This window comes from Lipotes vexillifer, unplaced genomic scaffold (assembly GCF_000442215.2).
Source record: "Lipotes vexillifer unplaced genomic scaffold, Lipotes_vexillifer_v1.1 scaffold129, whole genome shotgun sequence".
Lineage (NCBI taxonomy): Eukaryota > Metazoa > Chordata > Mammalia > Artiodactyla > Lipotidae > Lipotes > Lipotes vexillifer.
In genome coordinates, this window is record NW_006777287.1 from 1,412,150 (window position 1) to 1,434,899 (window position 22,750).

General features: G+C 42.7%; 1 protein-coding gene and 1 pseudogene across 1 annotated transcript; both read left to right on the forward strand.

Moving 5' to 3' along the window:
- The first annotated feature begins 4,441 nt into the window (after positions 1-4,441).
- On the forward strand, positions 4,442-5,383 carry LOC103069806 (retinol dehydrogenase 12 pseudogene; annotated as a pseudogene).
- A 10,880-nt stretch (positions 5,384-16,263) lies between these two features.
- Positions 16,264-22,549, forward strand: LOC103089327 (protein SSX1). The gene is made up of 7 exons (XM_007450936.1): positions 16,264-16,365; positions 16,811-16,925; positions 17,282-17,377; positions 19,313-19,362; positions 19,882-20,127; positions 20,985-21,117; positions 22,449-22,549. The coding sequence occupies exons 1-7, from the start codon at positions 16,264-16,266 to the stop codon at positions 22,547-22,549; spliced, it is 843 nt and encodes a 280-aa protein (XP_007450998.1).
- The last annotated feature ends 201 nt before the right edge of the window (positions 22,550-22,750 follow it).

The window sequence follows — 22,750 nt, forward strand, 5'->3', positions numbered from 1 at the left end:
AAAAAAAAAAAAAAAGACAGAGTGTGCAACTTGGTGAGGCAGGGATGGAGGGTCTTCTGCCCAAGGAATGCGCACTCAACTCACAGGCAAAACTGGAGGGGAATATATAAGAATCTAAGTCAGGGATTGGGCTATGCTGGCCTCTCTCTGGAGAAGCCCTTGCCCTGTCATCTGTCCCACTGAGTCCCTACTATCGCCCCTCCAGAATAAATTCACATGTTCAGCGAAACCTGTGGAGAACACTCCCAAGGAAAAGGATCAGAATGTGGGCTGCTGCCTTCCTCCCACGGGACAGGCCTGGGGAGGGGGTTGGGAGGGACTAAGGGAAGCAGAAAAACTGCATCTCTGCCCAGGAGCAGCTGGGGTATCCTCAGGGCAGGAGTGAGGGACCCACATCTGACACCCTTGGACCTGGGCTACGGAAAGTGTCTCCTCTCTGTGCTGCCTATGCCCCAGTAGGTGATTTTGTCCAACCCCCTGCCTCCAGGTAGCCAGGTACCAGGACACACCAGCCGCACCAGCAGATTCAAAAGCCTAAGGGGAGAATTGTGTGTCCCAGGTTTCTTGGCAGATGGCCTAAGCTGCTTTGCTTTGCAGCTCTGCAGATTGAAAGGAATGAGGGTACAAGAGCCAATGGGGCCATGGGAACTTCTGGGACAGAGAAAGAACACCTGGTGAATTTTTCAGAATTTGATGACCAGCATCTGGATTTTGCTACCCAGAGGCAGTGTGAATCTCAACATCCACCTGGAAGGGATGCTGAGCCTGGACATCACTGCAACCCTTCAAGGGTACTGGGTTTGTGATCCAGCTGACTTGGGCTGCTGTTGTAGGGACCAAGGTTACACAGCCCCATTAACACATCAGTTTCACTGCTGGGAAGCAGTGAAATAAAATTGCCATGCAAATCTCATTCAAGTCTTCATAGTGACATATATTTTCTTTTCTCCTGGGTGAAAACCTAGAAGTGGAATAGCTGTTAAACCCTCCAACTTTGTTTTTATGGTAAGTGCATTATTAGATTTTAAAGAAACTACCAAACTGTTTTCCAGATTGTACCAGTGTACCAGTCCACAGGGCACAGTAGATACTCCAGACAAAAACCCACACATGTATATAGACAACTGATTTTTGTAAGGTACAAAGGCACTGTGGTGGAGAAAGGATAGCCTTTTCAACAAATGGTGCTGGAGCAACTGGATATTCATTGCAAAAGAATGTACTTGGATCCATACCTTGCAATATATTCAAAAATTAACTCAAAATGGATCATAGACCTACATGTATAACCTAACAGTATAAAACTTCTAGAAGAAATCACAGGAAAAAATTTCGGCATTGTTAGGTAAATATTTCTTTGTTTTGACAGCAAAACACAATTCATAAAAGAACAAATTGATAAATTAGATTTTACCAAAACTGAAAAATCCATTCTTTAAAGGACACAGTTAAGATCATTAAAAAACAAGACACAGGGCTTCCCTGGTGGCGCAGTGGTTAAGAATCCGCCTGCCAATGCAGGGGACACGGGTTCAAGCCCTGGTCCAGGAGGATCCCACATGCCGTGGAGCAGCTAAGCCCATGTGCCGCGGCTGCTGAGCCTGCGCTGTGGAGCCCGCGGGCCACGGCTACTGAAGCCCGAGCACCTGGAGCCCATGCTCCGCGACAAGAGAAGTCACCGCAATGAGAAGCCCACACCACAATGAAGAGTAGCCCCCGCTTACTGCAACTAGAGAAAGCCCATGCACAGCAACGAAGACCCAACGCAGCCAAAAATAAATAAATAAATAAAATTAAGTACTCAAGAAATTGTTATAGTTAAAAAAAACAAGCCACAGTCTAGGAAAAGTCTTTGCAAAAACATGTATCTAAGTATAAAAAAGACTCACAAAACTCATCAATATGAAAATAGCCCAATAAAAAACGGGCAAAAGATTTGAGCAGAAGATATACAAATGACAAATACATGAAAAGGTGCTCAGCACCATTGTCATTAGGGGAATACAAATTTAAAGCATAAAGACATACCACTACACACTTACTAAAATGGCTAAAATTAAAATGACTGCCCATAGCAGGTGTTGGCATAGATGTGGAAGAGCTGGAATGCCCATACACTGCTGATGGGAACGTAAAATGGTACAACCAATTTGGAAAACAGTTTGGTAGTTTCTTTAAAATCTAACAATGCACCTACCATAAAAACAAAGTTGGAGGGTTTAACAGCTATTCCACTTCTAGGTTTTCACCCAGGAGAAAAGAAAATATATGTCCCTATGAAGACTTGTACAAGATTTGCATGACAATTTTATTTCTAATAGTCAAAAACTGAAAACAATTTAATGTCCATCAACAGGTGAATGAGGGACTTCCCTGGTGGCGCAGTGGATAAGACGCCATGCTCCCAATGCAGGGGGCCTCGGTGTGATCCCTGGTCAGGGAACCAGATCCCACATACATGCTGCAACTAAGAGTTTGCATGCCACAACTAAGGAGCCAGCGAGCTGCAACAAAGGAGCCTGCCTGCTGCAACTAAGACCTGGTGCAACCAAATAAATAAATATTTTTAAAAACAGGTGACTGAATAAACAAATTGGAGTCCGTATTACACAACATGGATAAATCTCAAAATAATTATACTGAGTGAAGGAAGCCAGACAACCAGGGGTACATAGAGTATGTTTCTATTTACATGAAACCTTATAAAATGCAAATTAATCTTCAGTGACAGAGAAAATCAGTGCTTGATTAGGTGTATGCAAATGGGGATGAGAGAGTGATGAATTTTTACTAACTTGATTATGGTGAATATATTTATATATAATATAAACTTATCAAATTGTATACTTTAAATATGTACAATTTGCTGTATGTCAATTATACCTCAATTAAGCTGTTTTTTAAAAACGTCATAGATAGCAGCAATCTGTATGATCAGTCATGCCAGAAATACATGCAAGAAAGTCTAAGATGTTGAGATATAAAACTGGCAGATATATTTTTCTGACCTCATACCCAGCAGCAATGATTTATCTTTAAAACCAACTCTCAGATTCTGAGTTCTCCCGCTTCTCTCAAGTGATATAGTTATGATTTGTGCAAAATTCCATCTTTATGTTATACTTCAATATAAAGTTTACTCTTTTAAAAGAGAAGTGGAAATATACTATAGAGCAAAAGAATCTTCAGCTCAATGAACAATATTCTAGACAATATGGGAAACTCCCACAGCCACATAATGCTGGCCTTTTCATTCATCCATCCTGGAGTCAGAAGGTCCACAGCATCCTGGGTCCTGGTGCAGGCCTTGCCCTCACACAGGGGTCTGTCACCACCACCAGCACAGAGTCTCTCCTGTTCCCTTGGTGGAAAAGTGCTGAGCACAGAGACTTCCACCATCCTGGTTTCTCACACTATAGTCTGCAGCCCTGACAGTCGGCAAGTCCCTCCACACAACTGGCCACAGGCTTTCCTGCTTGTAGATGTATTCATCATTTACACGTGCTCTCTGCAGGTGCTGGGGTTTACAATCTCCACATGGGGTGGAGACTAGCATTGTGGTGAAGGATTAGCCAAACATGGTCTTCATTCCTCCCTCTACTATTTGTTGACTGTCTGACCTTAGGCAAATTCTGGCCTCTTGAATCTACATCTGTGACATCTATATCACATGCTCCTGGGAGCGTTTGGGTTTCTTGTGAACCCAAAACAGAGTAAGCACACAATACATGCATGGTATTATTATCACCATGTTCATCAGTCAGTAATAACAACAGTTAATGTTCGTAGATTACTCACTATGTGCCTAGCCCTACGCTAAGTGCTTTACAAGCACAAGTTACAACAGCCTTGTGAGGAAGGTGCAGTTATTACCTCATTTCACAGAGGAGGAAATGGAAAGTCAGGGAGGTTGAGTGACTTGCCCAAGGTCACTCAGTCATCAGGTGTTGGGGCAGGGAAGTGAACTCAGGTCTGTCTTACAGAGCCCACATCCCTCCCACCAGGCTGCACTGTCTTCCACCCCATTTGGCCTCAAAGAGCTCCAGTCACTCCTTTCCAAACCTAGTGACCCCAGAACTTCAGAACAAGGTATCTGACTTACTCCTTGTAGTAGGCAGAATAATGGCCCCCAAAGATAGTAGGTCATAGTCCCTGGACACTGTAAATGTTACCCTTACTTGGAAAATGGTTCTTTGCAAATATGATTAAGTTAAGGCTGTTGAGATGTGGAGATTATCCTGGATTATCTGGGTGGGTCCTAAATGCAACTACATGTATCTTCATAAGAGATGCCCAGAGTCCAGGAGAGAGAGGAGATAAGGGAGTGGGAGGGAGAAGCAGAGAGAAGCAGCCAAGAATTGGAGCCAGACCAGGGGCTGGAGCCAGAATTGGAGTCGAAGCTGCTTTTGCTAAAGCAGCAGCAGCTAAAGAAGTTGAAAAGATGCTGGTTATCTTAGGATTACTCACCTCCCTCCTTTCTTTCCTGTATGTGATAGCTCTGTCCATTAGGAAGTTCTTTGCTGGTGAGATTTGGAGAACAAATGTGCAGCTTCCCAGGAAGATAGTGGTGATCACTGGAGCCAACATGGACATCAGTAAGGAAATGGCCAGAGAGCTCAATAGCAGAGGAGTATGCATTGCCTGCTGAGATGTACTGAAGTGGGAATCTGCTGCTAGTGAAATCTGAGCTAATACAAAGAACTCCCAGGTGCTGGTGTGGAAACTGGACCTATCCAATACCAAATCCATCCGAGCTTTTGCTGAAAGCCTTCTGGCAGTGCAAAAGCAGCTCCATATTCTGATCAACAATACAGGAATGATGATGTGTCCATATTCCAAGACAGCTAACAGCTTTGAAACCCACCTGGGAATCAACTGCCTGGGCCACTTCCTTCTCACTTGCTCTCTCCTGGAGCAGCTGAAGGAGTCTGCTCTTGCACAGATGGTGAACCTGTCATTGGTGGCTCACCATGCTGGCAAGATTCGCTTCCAGGACCTTGAGAGTGAGAAGTGCTACAGCTGGGGCTTTGCATATTGCAAAATGGCCAATATACTTTTTACTTGGGAGATGGCCAAGAGGCTCCAACGGATGGGGGCCACCCTCTATGCAGTGCATCCAGGCATTGTCCACTCTGAGCTTGTCCAATACTCTTTCCTGCTGTGCCTGCTCTGGCAGCTCTTCTCCCTCTTTGTCAAATTGGTGTGGGAGAAGGGGGCGCAGACCAGGCTGCACTGTGCCATAACTGAGGGCCTGGAGCCCCTGAGTGCCAAGTACTTCAATGACCGCAAGAGGACCTGGGTATCTCCAAGGGCCTGAAGTAACAAAATGGCTGAGTGCCTGTGGAACATCAACTGTGAGCTTCTAGATATCCAGTGGGAGTAGAGCTGGTGGAAGAGCCACAGCCTTATCAGACCAAGTCCACACCATAATGAAAGGGGACCAAGGAGAAGGACCATCCTGAAGGATTTTCCTTCTGGCTTACTGCTGTTGCAAACCCTGCCCTGTTCTGATTCTCCTGACCCTTACGGAAACCTTAGCACACCCAACGCTCTTGTGAAGCTGGCTCACAGCATGAGATGCTCACAACTGCAGAGGATTCTTCTCCAAGAATTTCATGAATAGAGTGCTCTCTTGGGGCAGGAGGACTGGGCAGATCCCAGGTGGGTATGGGGAAGGCAGAAGAGCCTGGGAAATTGGGGGCAATTTCTTCATCAATACCAGAAATGCCAGCCAACATTTTCAGCTGAGGTGACAGGAGCATCAGGGTTACATATTTCCAGGGACTGTAAGACTCAAACTTTTGACTGATCTCTTTTCTCTTTGGAATACTAGTCGCATCTCTTGAGTCTAGACAACTCAGGAAAATCTTGGCTAACCTTGGCCAACTTTAGTTCCTTCCTCTGAGCATCCTGAAGCCACTGTATGAAGTTGGACCTTCCCATTTTCTTTTTCCAGTTCTTTTTTTAAGGTTAAAAAATTTGCCAGCCTTATTGAGATATAATTGACATATAACACTGTGTAAGTTAGGACCTCCATTTTCAATCATGCAGATTGTTTCTTTTTCTAAAGAGTTCCCTTTACCTCAATTTTTAGAGAAAATAAAAACTGAATGTGGAAGGAAAGAAGGGAGGGAGGGAGGAAGGGAGGGAGGAAGGAAGGAAGGGAAGGAAGGAAGGAAGGAAGGAAGGAAGGAAGGAAGGTGGAGAGAGATTTGAAGAGATACACAGAGGAGAAGGCAATGTGATAATGGAATAGAGAGAGATCTGAGGATGCTGGCCTTCAAGATTGGAATAATGCCGCCTGAAGCCAAGGAATGATGTGAGTAATCAGAAGCTGAAAGAGGCAAAAAATGAATTCTCCCTAGAGCCTGTAGATAGAGTACAGCCCTTCTGCACCCTTGATTTAGGCCAGTGATGCTGATTTCAGGTTTATGACCTCCAGACTGTGGGAAAACAAAGCTCTATTGTTTTATGTCACCAAGTTTGTGGTCACTTGTTACAGCAGCCACAAGAAACTAATACCTGATTTTGCTACCTAAAAGTGGAATGCTGCTGTAACAAATACCTAAAAATATGAAAGTGGCTTTGGAATTGGCTAATGGGTAGAAGCTAGAAGAACGTTGAGAAGCTTGATATAAATGTCCTAGATTAAATTGAAAAGACTCTCAGTAGAAATAACAACTTTGAAGGTGATTCTGGTGAGATCTCAGAAGGAAGTGAGGAGCATGGAAGAGAAAACCTACATCATCTTAGAGAATACATATATTGTCATAAGCAAAATCGTAGAAATATGAACATTAAAGGTGCTGTTGATAAGGGCTCAGAAGCAAATGAGGAACATGTTATTGGAAACTTAAAGAAAGACAATCCTTGTTACACTGGCAGAAAACTTAGTGAGTTGTGTCCTACAGTTGTGTGGAAATCAGAGCTTGTAAGCAATGAACTTGGATATTTAGCTGAGGAGATTTCCAAGCAAAGTGTTGAAGGTGTGGTCTGATTTATTCTTGCTGCATATAGTAAAATGTCAAAGGAATGAGGTAAGTTGAGAGAAAATGGTTAAGCAAAAGGGATCTAGGATTTGATAATTTGGGGAATTCTCAGTCTATCTAGATTGCAAAAGACATTAAATTAATAGATTCATTCTCAGAAAGGTGCACTCTGGAGAGAAAGTCAAGAGTGTGGCTGTGTTTGCTAGTACTGCAGAGATTTAGATGTGTGACTCATGAATCTCTTCAACCATCTCAGCCATACCCAGGAATAGAGCTAGGATAATCTAGGAAAGATATATGGAGGACCATCTGGTCTAATGGTGTGAATCTCTGGACATACGTGGGAGACCCACACAATTTTTTATGTTATATCTTCATAAACATGGACAGATTAAACTGAACGAAACAGAGGCAAGAAAAATGAAGGAAAGACTGCCAGACTCCCAAAATTCTACAGGCATCAAAAAGGCTGATAAAACTACTCAATTACAAACATATGCCACACCTCAAGAGAAAGGAAGAATGACTCTGAGAGCAGAGCTGTAGGCCCATAGGACAGAGCCTCAAGTCACAGAGGATTATTCCCAGACCTTGAAACCCAATGGAATTTTCCCTGCTAGATTTCAAAATTGCTTAGGGCCAATGACTCCTTCTTGCTTCCATTTCTCCTATTTGAAATGATAATGTCTATAGCTACTATTCTATGCCTGTCCCACCACTGTATTTTAGGAACAGTTAATATGTTTTCCTGGTGTCCAAGTCCAAAGAGAAATTTTGCCCCAGGATGGATGTACCCAGAGTACCACCCATACCTATTTTAGAAGATGATATTTGGTACTCTTGAGCTGATGATATTTAGATGAGATTTTAGACTTGAGCTGATACTGTGATGGATTGAGAATGTGGGGACTTGGGGATGGAGTGCATGTATTTTGCATGTGGGATGGACATGAATCCTTGGGTACCCGAGAGGAGACTTAATAGCAGCCCCCCCCCCCCCCCCCATTCAACAACAATAGAAAAGATTTTGCAGATGTGATTATGTTAATGATCTTGAGATAGGGAGATTATCCTGGATTATCTGGGTGGGCCCTAAATGTATCATAAGTGTCCTTATCAGGGGAAAGCAGAGGGAGATTTGGCACAGACCAGGGAAGAAGGCAATATAACCATGGAGGCAGAGATTAGAATGATGCAGCCACAAGCCAAAGAATGCTGGCAGCCACCAGAAGCTGGAAGAGGCAACAAGAAGATTCTTTCCTAGAGCCTCTGGAAGGAGTGCAGCCCAGCTGACTCCTTGATTTCAGCCCAGAGAAACTAATTTCAGACTTCTGGCCTCCAGAACTGTGAGAAATAAAGGTCAGAATATTTCACTGAAACATTCAAAAACATATATACATGGAAACAACCTAAGTGTCCATCAACAGATGAATGGATAAAGATGTGGCACATATATACAATGGAATATTACTCAGCCATAAAAAGAAATGAAATTGAGTTATCTGTAGTGAGGTGGATGGACCTAGAGCCTGTCATACAGAGCAAAGTAAGTCAGAAAGAGAAAAACAAATACCGTATGCTAGCACATATATATGGAATCTAAAAATATTTTTTAAATGGTCATGAAGAACCTAGGGGCAGGAAGGGAATAAAGATGCAGACCTGCTAGAGAACGGACTTGAGGACACGGGGAGGGGGAAGGGTAAGCTGGGACAAAGTGAGAGAGTGGCATGGACTTATATATACTACCAAATGTAAAATAGATAGCTAGTGGGAAGCAGCCGCATAGCAGAGGGAGATCAGCTTGGTGCTTTGTGACCACCTAAAGGGGTGGGATAGGGAGGGTGGGAGGGAGGCTCAAGAGGGAGGGGATATGGGGATATACGCATACATATAGCTAACTCACTTTGTTATACAGCAGAAATTAGCACAACATTGTAAAGCAATTATACTCCAATAAAGATGTTTTTAAAAACCAAAAAAATAATGCATACATACATTTCTATTGTTTTATGCCACAAAGTTTCTGATACTTTGTTACAGCAGCCACATAAAATTATGTGTGATTATAGAAGATTAAGTAAATTATGTTAAAGGTCCTTTGTAATTTTAAGATTCATTCACTCATTCATTCATTCAACCAACCAACAAATATTTGAGGCAATATAGAAGAGTAAGTAAAAGCACAGACTTTGGACTCAATTCAACTTGGGGGTGAACTCCAGTTCTGCTACCTACTGATCCTGTGACCTTGACCAGGTTGCTTAACTCTCAGCACCTCAGTCTCAGCATCTGCACACAGGGGATGATAACAGTACTTAACTTAAGGAGCAGTTGTGAAAATTAAATGGGATGATGCACATAAATGGCTTTGTGCTTGGCACATGGGTCATTGCCCTGTCCTCCTTGCCCTAAGAAGGAGGAGGAACTTAGATCAGGGCTGTGATGGAAAGCCCAGGGGATATTGGGGACCTATTGGAGGCACTATTGGGGACCTATTGGGGGTGGGTGTAGGAAAGACTTCCTAGAAAAAAGTGACTTCTGGGCCCCCTGAGGGACACAGCAAGCCCCAATTACATGGGTATTCTTTTTAATACTATTATTGTAAATATTAGTATTAAGGGATAAAGCATGTTTCTTGTTATCGGATCTTCCAGAAAAAGCACATATCAAAAACGCACATATCGAAAACAGGTTTTTTTTCTTTAAGTTTAAAATTTTTAAGTTATTAGAGAGGTTCTAGGAGGCCCTAGGAAAGGCCCCATATCTGAGGAAATTGGAGACTGATGGGAAGGATTTGAGATGGCAGCCTGCCTCAGATATACCATTTATTAAAATTAAACAGCAGAGGGTAGAAAAATGTAAGCTGAACGCAAAAGTAACATCTGAGCATGCGTGCTAACAGGCCTACGGAACCTGGAGTGGCCAATTCTGGTGGGAGGCAATCTTGCTTCAAGCTGGAAATTTGAAATCTCCGCCAACTTCGTAAAGGCGAGGAGCCTGGACTGACAAATCCCGCTACTGCCTCACTTGCCCCGCCTACTTTCCTGATCTCCGATTGGCCAGATCAAGTTCATTAACCGTTCTGATTAGTTGATTGTTCTTGGGCAGTTGAATTCTGGGATTTCATCTCATTGTCGAGCAATGCTTCGCTGCCGCTTCGTCTCTGAGGTAAGTTCTCTCTGAGGGCCGCCCTAGACAGGTTAAGGCGGGGAGGAAGTAGAAAAACCAAGAGCTCCTGCTGGTAATTAATGTGGTTGGGTATTTTCTGTACCTCCCAACATCCTCAAGATCGTTAGGACTGAGAGACGACTTAAAGCCTTTTGGGGTAATCCCCGTCAGGCAGACATAAAACTAAAACTGTCTTCAGTCTGTGAGACTCCCTAATTGCTCTTCCTGAGGGAAGCAAAACACCCCTCAGCCCCAGAAACCCCCAAATCAGCCAGACGCCCCTACATTTCCTCAACCAGAGATAATAGCCTTTGCCTAAGGGACTCTTTTATCGCCTTCTCTGGGATAAAGAGGCAATGTTCTTAGCCTAAGACCCTCCCCCCCACCCCGAGAGACTCCCAATGCCATCAGTTTGGGGTGCACCAGACTGCTCCATTGAAACTTCCTGCATTCTCAGCCTGAGTGATGGGTGGTCCTACAATCTCAGAGATTCCAGCTCTCTTCACTCTAATAATTTTCAAATAACGTAGTAATAGCCGTTTTAAAATCAAGGTATAGTTGATTTACAATATTATATTAACTTCAGACATATAACATAATGATTCAATATTTTAATTGATTATACTCCTTTTTTTTTTTTTTTTTTTTTGCGCTACGCGGGCCTCTCACTGTTGTGGCCTCTCCCGTTGCAGAGCACAGGCTCCCGATGCGCAGGCTCAGCGGCCATGGCTCACGGGCCCAGCCGCTCTGCGGCATGTGGGATCCTCCCGGACCAGGGCATGCACCCGTGTCCCCTGCATCGGCAGGCGGACTCTCAACCACTGCCCCACCAAGGAAGGCCTACATAGCAGTTTTTATCTCTTAATCACCTACCCCTGTTTTTCCCCTCCCCTCTTCCCTCTCCTCACTGGTAACCAATAGTTTGTTCTCCATATCTGTAAGTCTGTTTCTTTTTTGTTATATTCATTTGTTTTATTTTTTTTAATTCTGCATATAAGTGATAACATACAGTATTTGTCTTCTTCTGTCTGACTTATTTCACTAAATATAGTATACTCCAGGTCCATACATGTTGTTGCCAATGAGAAAATTTTATTCTTTTTATGGCTGAGTAGTATTCCATTGTCTAAATATACCACAGCTTTATCCATTTACTGTTGATGGACACTTAGATTGCTTTCCATACCTTGGCTGGTGTAAATAATGCTGCTATGCATATTGGGGTGCATGTGTCTTTTCAAATGAAAGTTTTTGGGTTTGGTTTGTTTTTTTTTTATATATATGCCCAGGAGTGGAATTGCTGGGTCATATTATAGTCCTATTTTTAGTTTTTTGATGTACCTCCATACTGTTTCCCACAGTGGCTGTACCAATTTACATTCCCACCAACAATGTACAAGGGTACTCTTTTCTCCACATCCTCCCCAGTGTTTGTTGTATGTGGTCTTTTTGATGATAGTCACTCTGGCAGGTGTGAGGCGATATCTCTTTGTGGCTTTGATTTGTATTTCTCTGATGATTAGCAATATTGAGCATCTTTACATGGGCTTGTTGGCCATCTGTATGTCTTCTTCAGAAAAATGTCTATTCAGTTCTGCCCATTTTTAAATAGGGTTGTTTGCGTTTTTTTTAATATATTGAGTTGTATAAGCTCTTTATATAATTTGGGTATTAACCCATTATCAGTCATATCATTTGCAAATATCTTCTCTCTTTCAGTAGGTTGTCTTTTTGTTTTGTCAGTGGTTTCCTTTGCTGCTCAAAAGCTTTTAAGTTTAACTAGGTCCTATTTTTTTTAAATGAATTTATTTATTTATTTATTTATTTATTTTTATTTTTGGCTGCTTTGGGTCTTCGTTGCTGCATGTGGGCTTTCTCTAGTTGAGGCGAGCAGGGGCTTTTCATTGCGTTGGCTTCTCTTTGTTGTACACCATGGGCTCTAGGTGCGCAGGCTTCAGTAGTTGTGGCACACGGTCTCAGTAATTGTGGTCATGGACTCTAGAGCATGGGCTCAGTAGCTGTGGCACACAGGCTTAGTTGTTCCACGGCATGTGGGATCTTCCTGGACCAGGGCTCAAACCCATGTGCCCTGCATTGGCAGGCGGATTCTTAACCACTGCGCCACCAGGGAAGTCCTAGGTCCCATTTTTTAATTTTTGTTTTTGTTTCCTTTGCTGTAGGAGACAGGTCCAAATAAATATTGCTACAATTTATGTCATAGTGTTTTCTTCTATGAGTTTTATGGTTTCTGGTCTTACATTTAGGTCTTTAATCCATTTTGAATTTATTTTTGTATATGGCATGAGAAAATGTTCTAATTTCATTCTTTTACATTTAGCTTTCCAATTTTCCTAGCACCACTTATTGAAGAGACTGTCTTTCCCCCTTGCATATTTTTATCTCCTTGTTCATAGATTAATTGACCATATGTGTGTGAGTTTATTTTTGGGCTTTCTATTCTGTTCCATTGATCTATGTGTCTGTTTTTGTGCCAGTACCATACTGTTTTGATTACTTTAGCTTTGTAGTATAGTCTGAAGATACCTCCAGCTACTAGTTTGGGAGTGTGATACCTCCAGCTTTGTTCTTCTTTCTCAAGAATATTTTGACTATTTGGGGTCTTTTGGGTTTCCATAAAATTTTTAAATTATTTGTTCTAAGGACTTCCCTGGTGGTCCAGTGGTTAAGATTCTGTGCTTTCAATGCAGGGGCATAGGCTCAATCCCTGGTCAGGGAACTGAGATCCTGCATGCCATGTGGTGCAGCAAAAATAATTAATTAATTAATTAATTAATTTGTTCAAGTTCTTTGAAAAATGCCATTGGTATTTTGATAGGGATTGCATCAAATCTGTAGATTGCCTTTAGTAGTATGGTCATTTTAACAATATTAATTCGTCCAATACAAGATTCTTCCCATCTGTTTGTGTAGTCTTCAGTTTCTTTCACCAGTGTCTTATAGTTTTCCAAGTACAAGTCTTCTACCTGTTTAGTTAGATTTGTTCCTAGGTATTTTATCCTTTCTGATGCAAATGTAAATGGTATTATTTCCTTAATTTCTCTTTCGTTCATTTTTTTTTTAATTTTTATTTATTTATTAATTTTTGGCTGCACTGGGTCTTAGTTGCCGCACGTGGGATTTTTCGTTGTGGCACATGGGCTCTTTGTTGCAGCGCACGTGCTTCTCCCTAGTTGTGGTGTGCAGGCTCCAGAGCACGTGGGCACAGTAGTTGCAGTGCACTGGCTGTCTAGTTGGGGCACATGGGCTCAGTAGTTGCAGTGCACAGGCTTCTCTAGTTGTGGCATGCAGGCTCCAGGACACACAGGCTCAGTTGTTGCAATGTGCAGGCGCTCTAGTTGTGAGCCCATGGGTTCTGTAGCTGTGGAGCACAGGCTCCAGAGCATGTGGGCTCTGTAGTTGCAGCACAAGGCTCTCTGTTTGTGGCACGCAGGCTCAGTAGTTGTGGCACACGGGCTTAGTTGCCCTGCGGTATGTGGGATCTTAGTTCCCTGACCAGGGATCAAACCCACATCCCCTGCATTGGAAGGTGGACACTTAACCACTGGACCACCAGGGAAGTCCCCACTGATAGTTCATTGTTATTGTATAGAAATGCAACAAATTTCTGTGTATTGATTTTGTGGCCTTCAACTTAATGAATTCAATGATGAGCTCTAGTCGATTTTTTGGTGGCATCTTTAGGATTTTCTATGTGTAGTATCATGTCATCTGCAAATAGTGACAGTTTTACTTCTTTCTTTCTGATTTGGATTCCTTTTATTTCTTTTTCTTATCTCATTGCTGTGGCTAGGACTTCAAATACCGTGTTGAATAAAAGTAGCAAGAGTGGGCATCCTTGTCACGTTCCTGATCTTAGAGGAAATGCTTTCAGCTTTTCACTGTTTTTTTAAATTTTTCTTGAGTATAGTTGATTTACAATGTTGTGTTACTTTCTGCTGTACATCGAAGTGTATGTGTATATACATATACATATATCAACTCTTTTTTTAGACTATTTTCCCATATAGACCATTACAGAGTATTGAGTAGAGTTCCCTGTGCTATATAGTAGGTCTTTATTAGTTATCTATTTTACATAGAGTAGTGTGTTTATGTCAATCTCAGTCTCCCAATTTACCCCTCCCCACTTTATCCCTGGTAACCATAAAATTGTTTTCTATATCTGTGACTATTTCTGTTTTATATATAAATTCCTTTGTACCATTTTTTTAGATTCCACATATAAGCGATATCATACAATATTTGTCCTTCTCTGTCTGACTTACTTCACTCAGTATGACAATCTCTAGTTCCATCCATGTTGCTGCAAATGTCATATTTTGTTCTTTTTTATGGCTGAGTAACATTCCATTGTATATATGTACCACATCTTCTTTATCCATTCCTCTGTCGATGGACATTTAGGTTGCTTCCATGTCTTGGCTATTGTAAATAGTGCTTCTATGAACATCGGGGTGCATGTATCTTTTTGAATTATGGCTTTCTCCAGGTATATACTCAGGAATGGGATTTCTGGATCATATGGTAACTCTAGTTTTAGTTTTTTAAGGAGCCTCCATACTGTTCTCCATAGTAGCTGTACCAATTTACATTCCCACCAACATTCCCTTTTCTCTACACCCTCTCCAGCATTTATTGTTTGTAGATTTTTTGATGATGGCCATTCTGACCTGTGTGAGGTGATACCTCATTGTAGTTTTGACTTGCATTTCTCTAATAATTAATGATGTTGAGCATCTTTTCATGTGCTTTTTGGCCATCTGTATGTCTTCTTTGGAGAAATGTCTAGCTTTTCACTGTTGAGTATGATGTTAGCTATGGGCTTATTATATATGGCCTTTATTATGTTGAGGTATGTTTCCTCTATACCCACTTTGTGGAGAGTTTTTATAATAATTGGATGTTGAATTTTGTTAAAAGCTTTTTCTGCATCAATCTATTGAGATGATCTTATGATTTTTATTTTTCAATTTGTTAATGTGGTATATTACATGGATTGATTTTCAGATATTGAACCATCCTTGCATCCCTGGGATAAATCCCACTTGGTTATGATGTTTGATCCTTTTAATGTATTGTTGGATTCAGTTTGCTAATATTTTGTTGAGCATTTTTGCATCTATAGTAATCACTGATATTGGCCTCTAATTTTCTTTTTTTTGTGATATCTTTCTCTAGTTTTGGTATCAGGGTGATGCTGGCCTCATAGAATGAGTTCAGAAGTATTCCTTCCTCTACAATTTTTTGGAATAGCTTGAGAATGATAGATGTTAATTCTTCTCTAAATATTTGGTAGAATTCATGTGTGAAGCCATCTGGCCCTGGACTTTTGTCTTTTGGGAGTTTTTAATTACTAATTCAATTTCATTACTGGTATTTGGTCTGTTCATATTTTCTATTTCTTCCTGGTTCCATCTTGGGAGATTGTACATTTCTAGGAATTTGTCTATTTCTTCTAGGTTGTCCATTTTATTGGTGTATAGTTTTTATAGTAATCTCTTATGATCTTTTGTATTTCTGTGGTGTTGGTTGTAACTTCTCCTTTTTCATTTCTGACTTTATTGATTTGGGCTTAGTAATAACCTTTAAATTCACTCATGTTAGGGATCTTCATTTCTCTTCAACAGAGCAAAACCCCACATCCCTCTGCCTGAAAACTGAAACCCTTCAGTCAGAGACACCATATGATCTCCGGGACTTACCTCCCCAACTTTGCCTCAAAACATCCCCCCTCAGTAAAACTATACATTCACTTCACTGCTTCCCCAACAAGGGTCTTCATATCTTTCCTTCAGGATAAGCCGAACTCCAGGAAAACTACTAACAACAGTTACCCCCCTCAAAGACTCAATGTTGCTTTGATCATGCCCACAGAAAACATGTCATCCCTAATCAGTCCTTCTCCCAGAGACCTCCAGCCCCCATTCTCATCTTATTTCCCCACCCCCCTGTCCTTACTCAGGAACAGAGAAGCCAAGGATGGAGAAAAGTAGAACCTTAATTACAGGTGACTGAGTGTGGCCTTCCCTCAGCATTTTCTCTCCCAACAGAACTTTTGGCCTTGTGGCTGGACAGATCCAGGATGTGTTCCTCTAGATCAGACCAATCCCAGCACCATGAACAGAGCAGGTCCTTTGAAAAAAGCCCCAGGAAAGATAGCCAGAAATCAGAGAAGAACTCCAAGGTGAGGTGATCTGGAGGGGGCAGAGGGGTGGACCAGGGGACAGTGTAGGGTGGCTAGATTTCTGAGGAGAGGAGGTCAGAGGCACTGGGAACAAGGAGCAGCATGTCACGAGGACATCCAGAGCTTCCCACCCTCACTCTGTCCTTGCCTAGCATCCCTGGGTACAAGATATGTGACCTTGTACTGGATTGGTTGACTCTCCGTCTATTCCAGAAGGTGAGAGGAGAGGATGCCATCAGCCTTAAGCACCTACTGCATGCCAGGTGAGAACCTAGGCAATGTTACCCATGTTCTGTCAGTTAGCCATGACATCAACCAGGAAGGATTATTATCTCCAGTTTACAGATCTAACATGGAGGTCCTGCAGCCAAGGAAGAGTTCCTGGCTGAGTGTCAGACATGATTAGCTGAGTCATTGCTAGGATTTATTCTTCTTTCTTTTCTAGGCTTTCAAGGATATTTCCAAATACTTCTCTAAGAAAGAATGGGCAGATCTGGGTTACTCAGAGAAAACCACCTATGTGTATGTGAAGAGAAACTATGACATCATGACTGATCTAGGTAACAGGAAGTTCTGCGTCCAGACAAGGCTGGGAACAAATGACCATCCCTCTTTACATGCCATGGCTTCTTCTTAGGCTGTGGCAATTGTCCCACATTTGTCCTTTTGTATGGGAAGAAATCCCAGGGCAGCTTCCAGGCATTCTTCTCTTTTACTGATATGTCCTGTGCAAGGCTGTGGACTGGGAGTGGCCACAGAGATGACCTGTCCTGGATCCTGTGCGTTTCTCTCCCACTGGCCCTGATTCAGAACCCACCTCCCCCAGCTGATTAGCTTTACTGTTGGTGCTGTGTCCCAGCATTCTACCCTCCTCTCAGGTTGCCTGTTAAGAAACAAATATTTTGCATCATTCTAGGTCTCAAGGCTACCCTACCAACTTTCATGTGTCCTAAAAAACGAGCCACAAAATCCAACGAGCATGATTCTAAAGATCAGAACCCCAGGAATCAGTGTAAGTAACAGGAAAGGGTCTCCTGAAGCCTGTCTACTTTGGGGTCCAGATGGGGAAAGACTCTCAGGAGTTTGTTCCCTCAAAAGCATCATGGTTGGGCTTCCCTGGTGGCACAGTGGTTGGGAGTCCGCCTGCCGATGCAGGGGACACGGGTTCGTGCCCCGGTCCAGGAAGATCCCGCATGCCGTGGAGCAGCTGCGCCCGTGAGCCATGGCCGCTGGGCCTGCGCGTCCAGAGCCTGTGCTCCACAGCGGGAGAGGCCGCGGCAGTGAGAGGCCCGTGTGCCACAAGGAAAAAAAAAAACACGGTAAAAAAAGCATCATGGTTGAGTGAAAAATGTTGGATGCAGAAGGTTAAGCACAGTCAGAGGCCATTCATATAAAATCCTAAAACATGCAAAACAAGAATATATATATTGTATGGCTAGTAAGTACATGGTAAATGTATAAAAACCTGAATGAGAATAAAACCCATCAAATTCTGGAGTGAAGAACTAGAGAAGGAGGGAGGGCAGGGATCAGTGAGGGCCACACAGATGGCTTCAGCTGTGACTTGTTCATAGTGCCTTGTTATATTTTTAATAAAGAGCTCAGAGTGATCTGAAGTAGTTGTGAGGTAATGTTGAAATGCAGCTAGACTCAGTAGTAGATGCACACATTTACAGTATTATTCTCCATAATTTTCTGTATGCTTGAAACATTTCTTTTTTTAAAGGAGCTAGTTCTTGCTAAATACCATTAATGAATCACAGGATGATTAAGAAAAATTTAAAGTGTAAATCTACCCAAAACTTCTAAAATAATAGGGCATAGGTATTGGATAACTATCTTAAGAGAGAAAGTGATTAACACATTATGTAATGACATGGCTATTTCTCTGTGTTTTTTACCAAAACCAAATAGTTGTCTCACTCCTAATTGAACCTGATTCTATGTGTTGAGTTTGAGAGAGAGTCTGAGAGAGCAGTCCTCTGCACATTGACCTTTCCTACTTGTCAGTGAGCAGAGGCAATGTAGGGTTAAAAAAGTGACAGATTCTAGTTATCTTTGTGAATTTCAGCAGTGTATGTACTCACTTAAAAAGGGGATAGGATGCATTCACTTGCTCTTTTGCTCTGACAGCACAGTTGTAAGAAGACAGGGTCAGAATGTTCAAAGTGTCTCCAATAGACCTTTGACTCTCCAGCTAAACAGGACAGATTCCACAAGCTCCCAAAATTACTGTGAGAGGACTGAAAATCCAGTGCTTGAGTATCTACAAAGTTTTTGACATTTAAGAGGTGTTCTTATACTGGAAACATTCCAGAACCACTGGATTAAATCATCCATGGTTCATCACACACTTAACAGTTTCATTGAGGCATACTATAAAATTCACCATTTTAAGTATACAGTGATTTTTGGTTAAAGACCAGTCTATTTAATTCTTTGGGGAAACAAGTAAAAAATATGTAATGAATAGAATGAGGCAGTGATGGGGTTTATTTCGCTTTTTATAAATCATCAGAAGGAAAATTATGAATTGATGCTGCAAATAAATGCATAAACCGTTATAATTCAGAGGCTTGTCTCAAAGTAACTCCTTGACAGTGAGTGGACTCATAACCCTCTGCTGCAGAATTCTGATACTACAGGAGTCTCTCTGCAGTTTGGGAATATTTACCAACAAAGAAAAATTCTGATTTGTCGCCCTCTTTTATTTTTATTTCTTTATTTATTTATTTTTTGCTGTACGCGGGCCTCTCACTGTTGTGGCCTCTCCCTTTGTGGAGCACAGGCTCTGGACGTGCAGGCTCAGCGGCCATGGCTCACAGGCCCAGCTGCTCTGCAGCATGTGGGATCTTCCCGGACCGGGGCACGAACCCGTGTCCCCTGCATCAGCAGGGGGACTCTCAACCGCTGTGCCACCAGGGAAGCCCCTGTCACCTTCTTTTAGATGTACCTGCTCAGGAGGCTTCCAACATGAGAGAGAGAAAACACCTGAAGGTGAGTGCCTCCCAAATCCAGAGGACCAGAGACTGTTTATCTCTCCATGGATGTGAATATTGGTAAAAGTGGGAAAATATTGAAAATGGACTGGCCCTCACTGCCTCCCTTTCCTGATCTCTTTATCACAATGCCTGATGTAGTATTGAGAGCTTAATAGTAATTAACAACAATTGTGATAGCTGATACTTCTTTTGTTTTCATAGTGATGCCAGATTTATTTTAGGCAATTCACATGGATTAATTTATTTAGTCCCTAAGAAAACCTCTATGACATTGCTACTATTATTATCCCCAAATAATAATGAGGATATTATTATTATTAAATAATAATAATAAACATGCGGATATTGTGGTATAGAGATGTTAAATAATTTGCTGGAGATCACAGTGGCAGTGGTAGTAGTCTAACCCAAAGCCCCAAACCATTTCCAAATTCGTGAATTTTTCATATGTTTCTGAAGCTCAGGCATTTCCCCTAAGGCTAAACTCGCAGATGCTGCTGATGCTTCTGTTTAGATGCCCAGTCTCACAACAGGAAGTACCAGCTCCCGTCTGCTCAGTCGAAGGGCCCCTTTCACATTGCTTGGGAATCGCCTGGACTGTTGGCCCCTCCCTTCTGTGAGCTCCTTCGGGGCCTTGTCTGCACCTGAGGCATCTCTGAAGCCTCAGTCCCAGCCCAGGGGGACCCTTAGAGGGTTCTTGGATAAGTTCTTCCACAATTGCAGATTAAACTCTAATTTAGAGGGTAAAGGGATCTGGCGGGTGGGTTGCCAGTGTGGACACGGTTGAGGAGAGAATTCAAAGAAGGATCATAAAAGAAAGTATTCATTTTTATTATTACCACGTTTAAACAGCATTTGTAAGCTCAGAAAGTTCTTTCACTTAGCTAGTTTTACAGTTACTGTTCACTGATTCATAAATGAGGGAGTTGGTTATACTGTTATTGCTCAGTGTTTCATAAACAAAGGAGCTGAATGAAGGTTAGCTTGAGGTTGTTGGTCAGTGACACACCCTGACACCAGTAGAATTGGTAGAGGAACCACCTCGCTTAATTCCAACTGAAATGTTCTTGCCAGGGTAGGACAGGATGTCACATCTGGCACCACTTTCTTGGCTGTCTACATGAATTTCAGTGAACCATTCCTTTCTTCTCCCTTCCCTATATTCATCTCCCCACACCATTTGCCAGCAGTGTTTTGTCCCTTCTGTGCATTGTTCCATTTACTCTCCCAGCAGCTGTCTACTAGCTTATATTCGATCCCTTATATTTTATAGAAGCCCCTCCTCACCTTCACAGACCTCGTGGATTGTTAGAGTGCTCTGCTTCCCCAAATCTTCCATGTACCACACTCCTGCTCACATGGAGACTCCTCTTGGCGAGAGTGTCTGGAAAGAATGTGAAGATAAGCATTCTAGTCCTGGAAACACCCTTCATGTAGACCATTCCTTTTCCTTCTAACTTCCCAGGTTCCTTGTAATTTAGGTACAGGTAATATAATGATCTCCCAGACTTGTTGAGAACTTTAATTAAGGTACTGCGCACAAAGACACTTTGTAAGCTCTAAAGCACTCAAGAAATGCCATTGATATTCTTTGTATGTGACCTTCACATTTAAAAGGTGATGCCCAAGAAGTCCAAAAAGAAAAAAAATCCTTCGAAGTTAGTACCAGTAACATCAGGCTCAGAGCAGGCTCAGAAACAGCTGTGCCCCCCGGGAAAAGCAAATACCTCTGGTCAGCAGAAAACATCAGGTAAGAGGAAACTCTTTGGGCAACTCCTCTGGCTTCCCTGGCCATGTTCAAGTGCATGGGCTAGGTGTGGGAGATGGATCCTGGACAGGCCTGGGGCCAGGCTGGGCTGAGGAGCTCACCCAGCTCCAGCTGAAACATTAGAACTGACTTCCAGGGAATTTCCTGGTGGTCCAGTGGTTAGGACTTGGCGCATTCATTGCTGGGACCCAGGTTCGATCCCTGGTCAGGGAACTAAGATCCCACAAGCTGCATGGCACAGCCAAAAATTAAAAATAAACAAAATGGGGCTTCCCTGGTGGCACAGTGGTTGGGAGTCTGCCTGCTAATGCAGGGGACATGGGTTCGAGCCCTGGTCTGGGAGGATTCCACATGCCGCGGAGCAACTAGGCCCGTGAGCCACAACTACTGAGCCTGCGCGTCTGGAGCCTGTGCTCCGCAACAAGAGAGGCCACGACAGTGAGAGGCCTGCGCACCGCGATGAAGAGTGGCCCCCCGCTTGCCACAACTAGAGAAAGCCCTCGCACAGAAACGAAGACCCAACACAGCCAAAAATAAAAATAAATAAATTAAAAAAGAAGGCTCAACATTTTAAATAAATAAATGAATAAATAAACAAAACAAGACAAAAAAAAACTGACTTCCAGAGTCACAGATTTGAGTTTCATCGATATGAAAGCTGTGTAACTCGGGGCAAGCCTTCCAAATTCTCTGAGCTCCAGTTCCTATTCCATAAAATGGAAATAAAGAATCAGAGTTCACAGGTTATTCAAAGGTGTTCAATTCGAGGGACTTCCCTGGCGGTCCTGTGGTTAAGACTCCACGCTTCCACTGCAGGGGGCACGGTTTCCATCCCTGGTGGAGATCCTGCATGCCGCGCACAGAGCAGCCAAAAAAAAAAAGTGTTCAATTCAGTCTACAAGCCCTGATGCCATGAAAGGTGCTCAGGTCATTATTCCGTCCGTGATAACCTGGGAACATATCTTACTCGGAGTTTTATCCCCACCTTCAGCTCAATGCCTGGCACACAATATGCCCTTAACAAATACGTGCTGAATGAAAGAAGGTCGGAATAAATATTCTGGTGAGTAAAGAGGTTGGGAATCTAAACCTGGCAATGGAAGGAGCCAGAAGCTAAAACTCTAACTGGCGTTTGGTGTGTATTGGTGCGGGTTTAGTATCTCAGCCTCTCTGAGCCAGAAGGTGTGGGAAAAAGACTATGTAAAAGGCCTGTGGTCACTTGGGAGGGAGGAGGCATTTCCTTATCTGACAAAACAGGGCCCAACACTCCCTAACCCACCCAACCCCCATTTACCAACTCTTTTCCACCACAGGACCCAGGAAAAGGGAGATTAATGTCTGGACCCACAGACTGCGGGAAAGAAAGAAGTTGGTGGTCTATGAAGAGATCAGTGATCCTGAGGAAGACGACTAACTCTGTAAGTGACCTTTCAGTCCATCCCCACATCCCCGCAAAATGCACTGTTCTCTTATGGTACTTGTACCCCATCTTGTTGCTTGTTGCCAAATCATTCCTTTCTCCCTCTCCCTTGGGATGCAGCTCTGAGGCTAAATGAGGAGGTTTCCTGTGCTTTTTCTACTCCCTGCTCTGTATATCCAGAGATCTTCCCTCCCC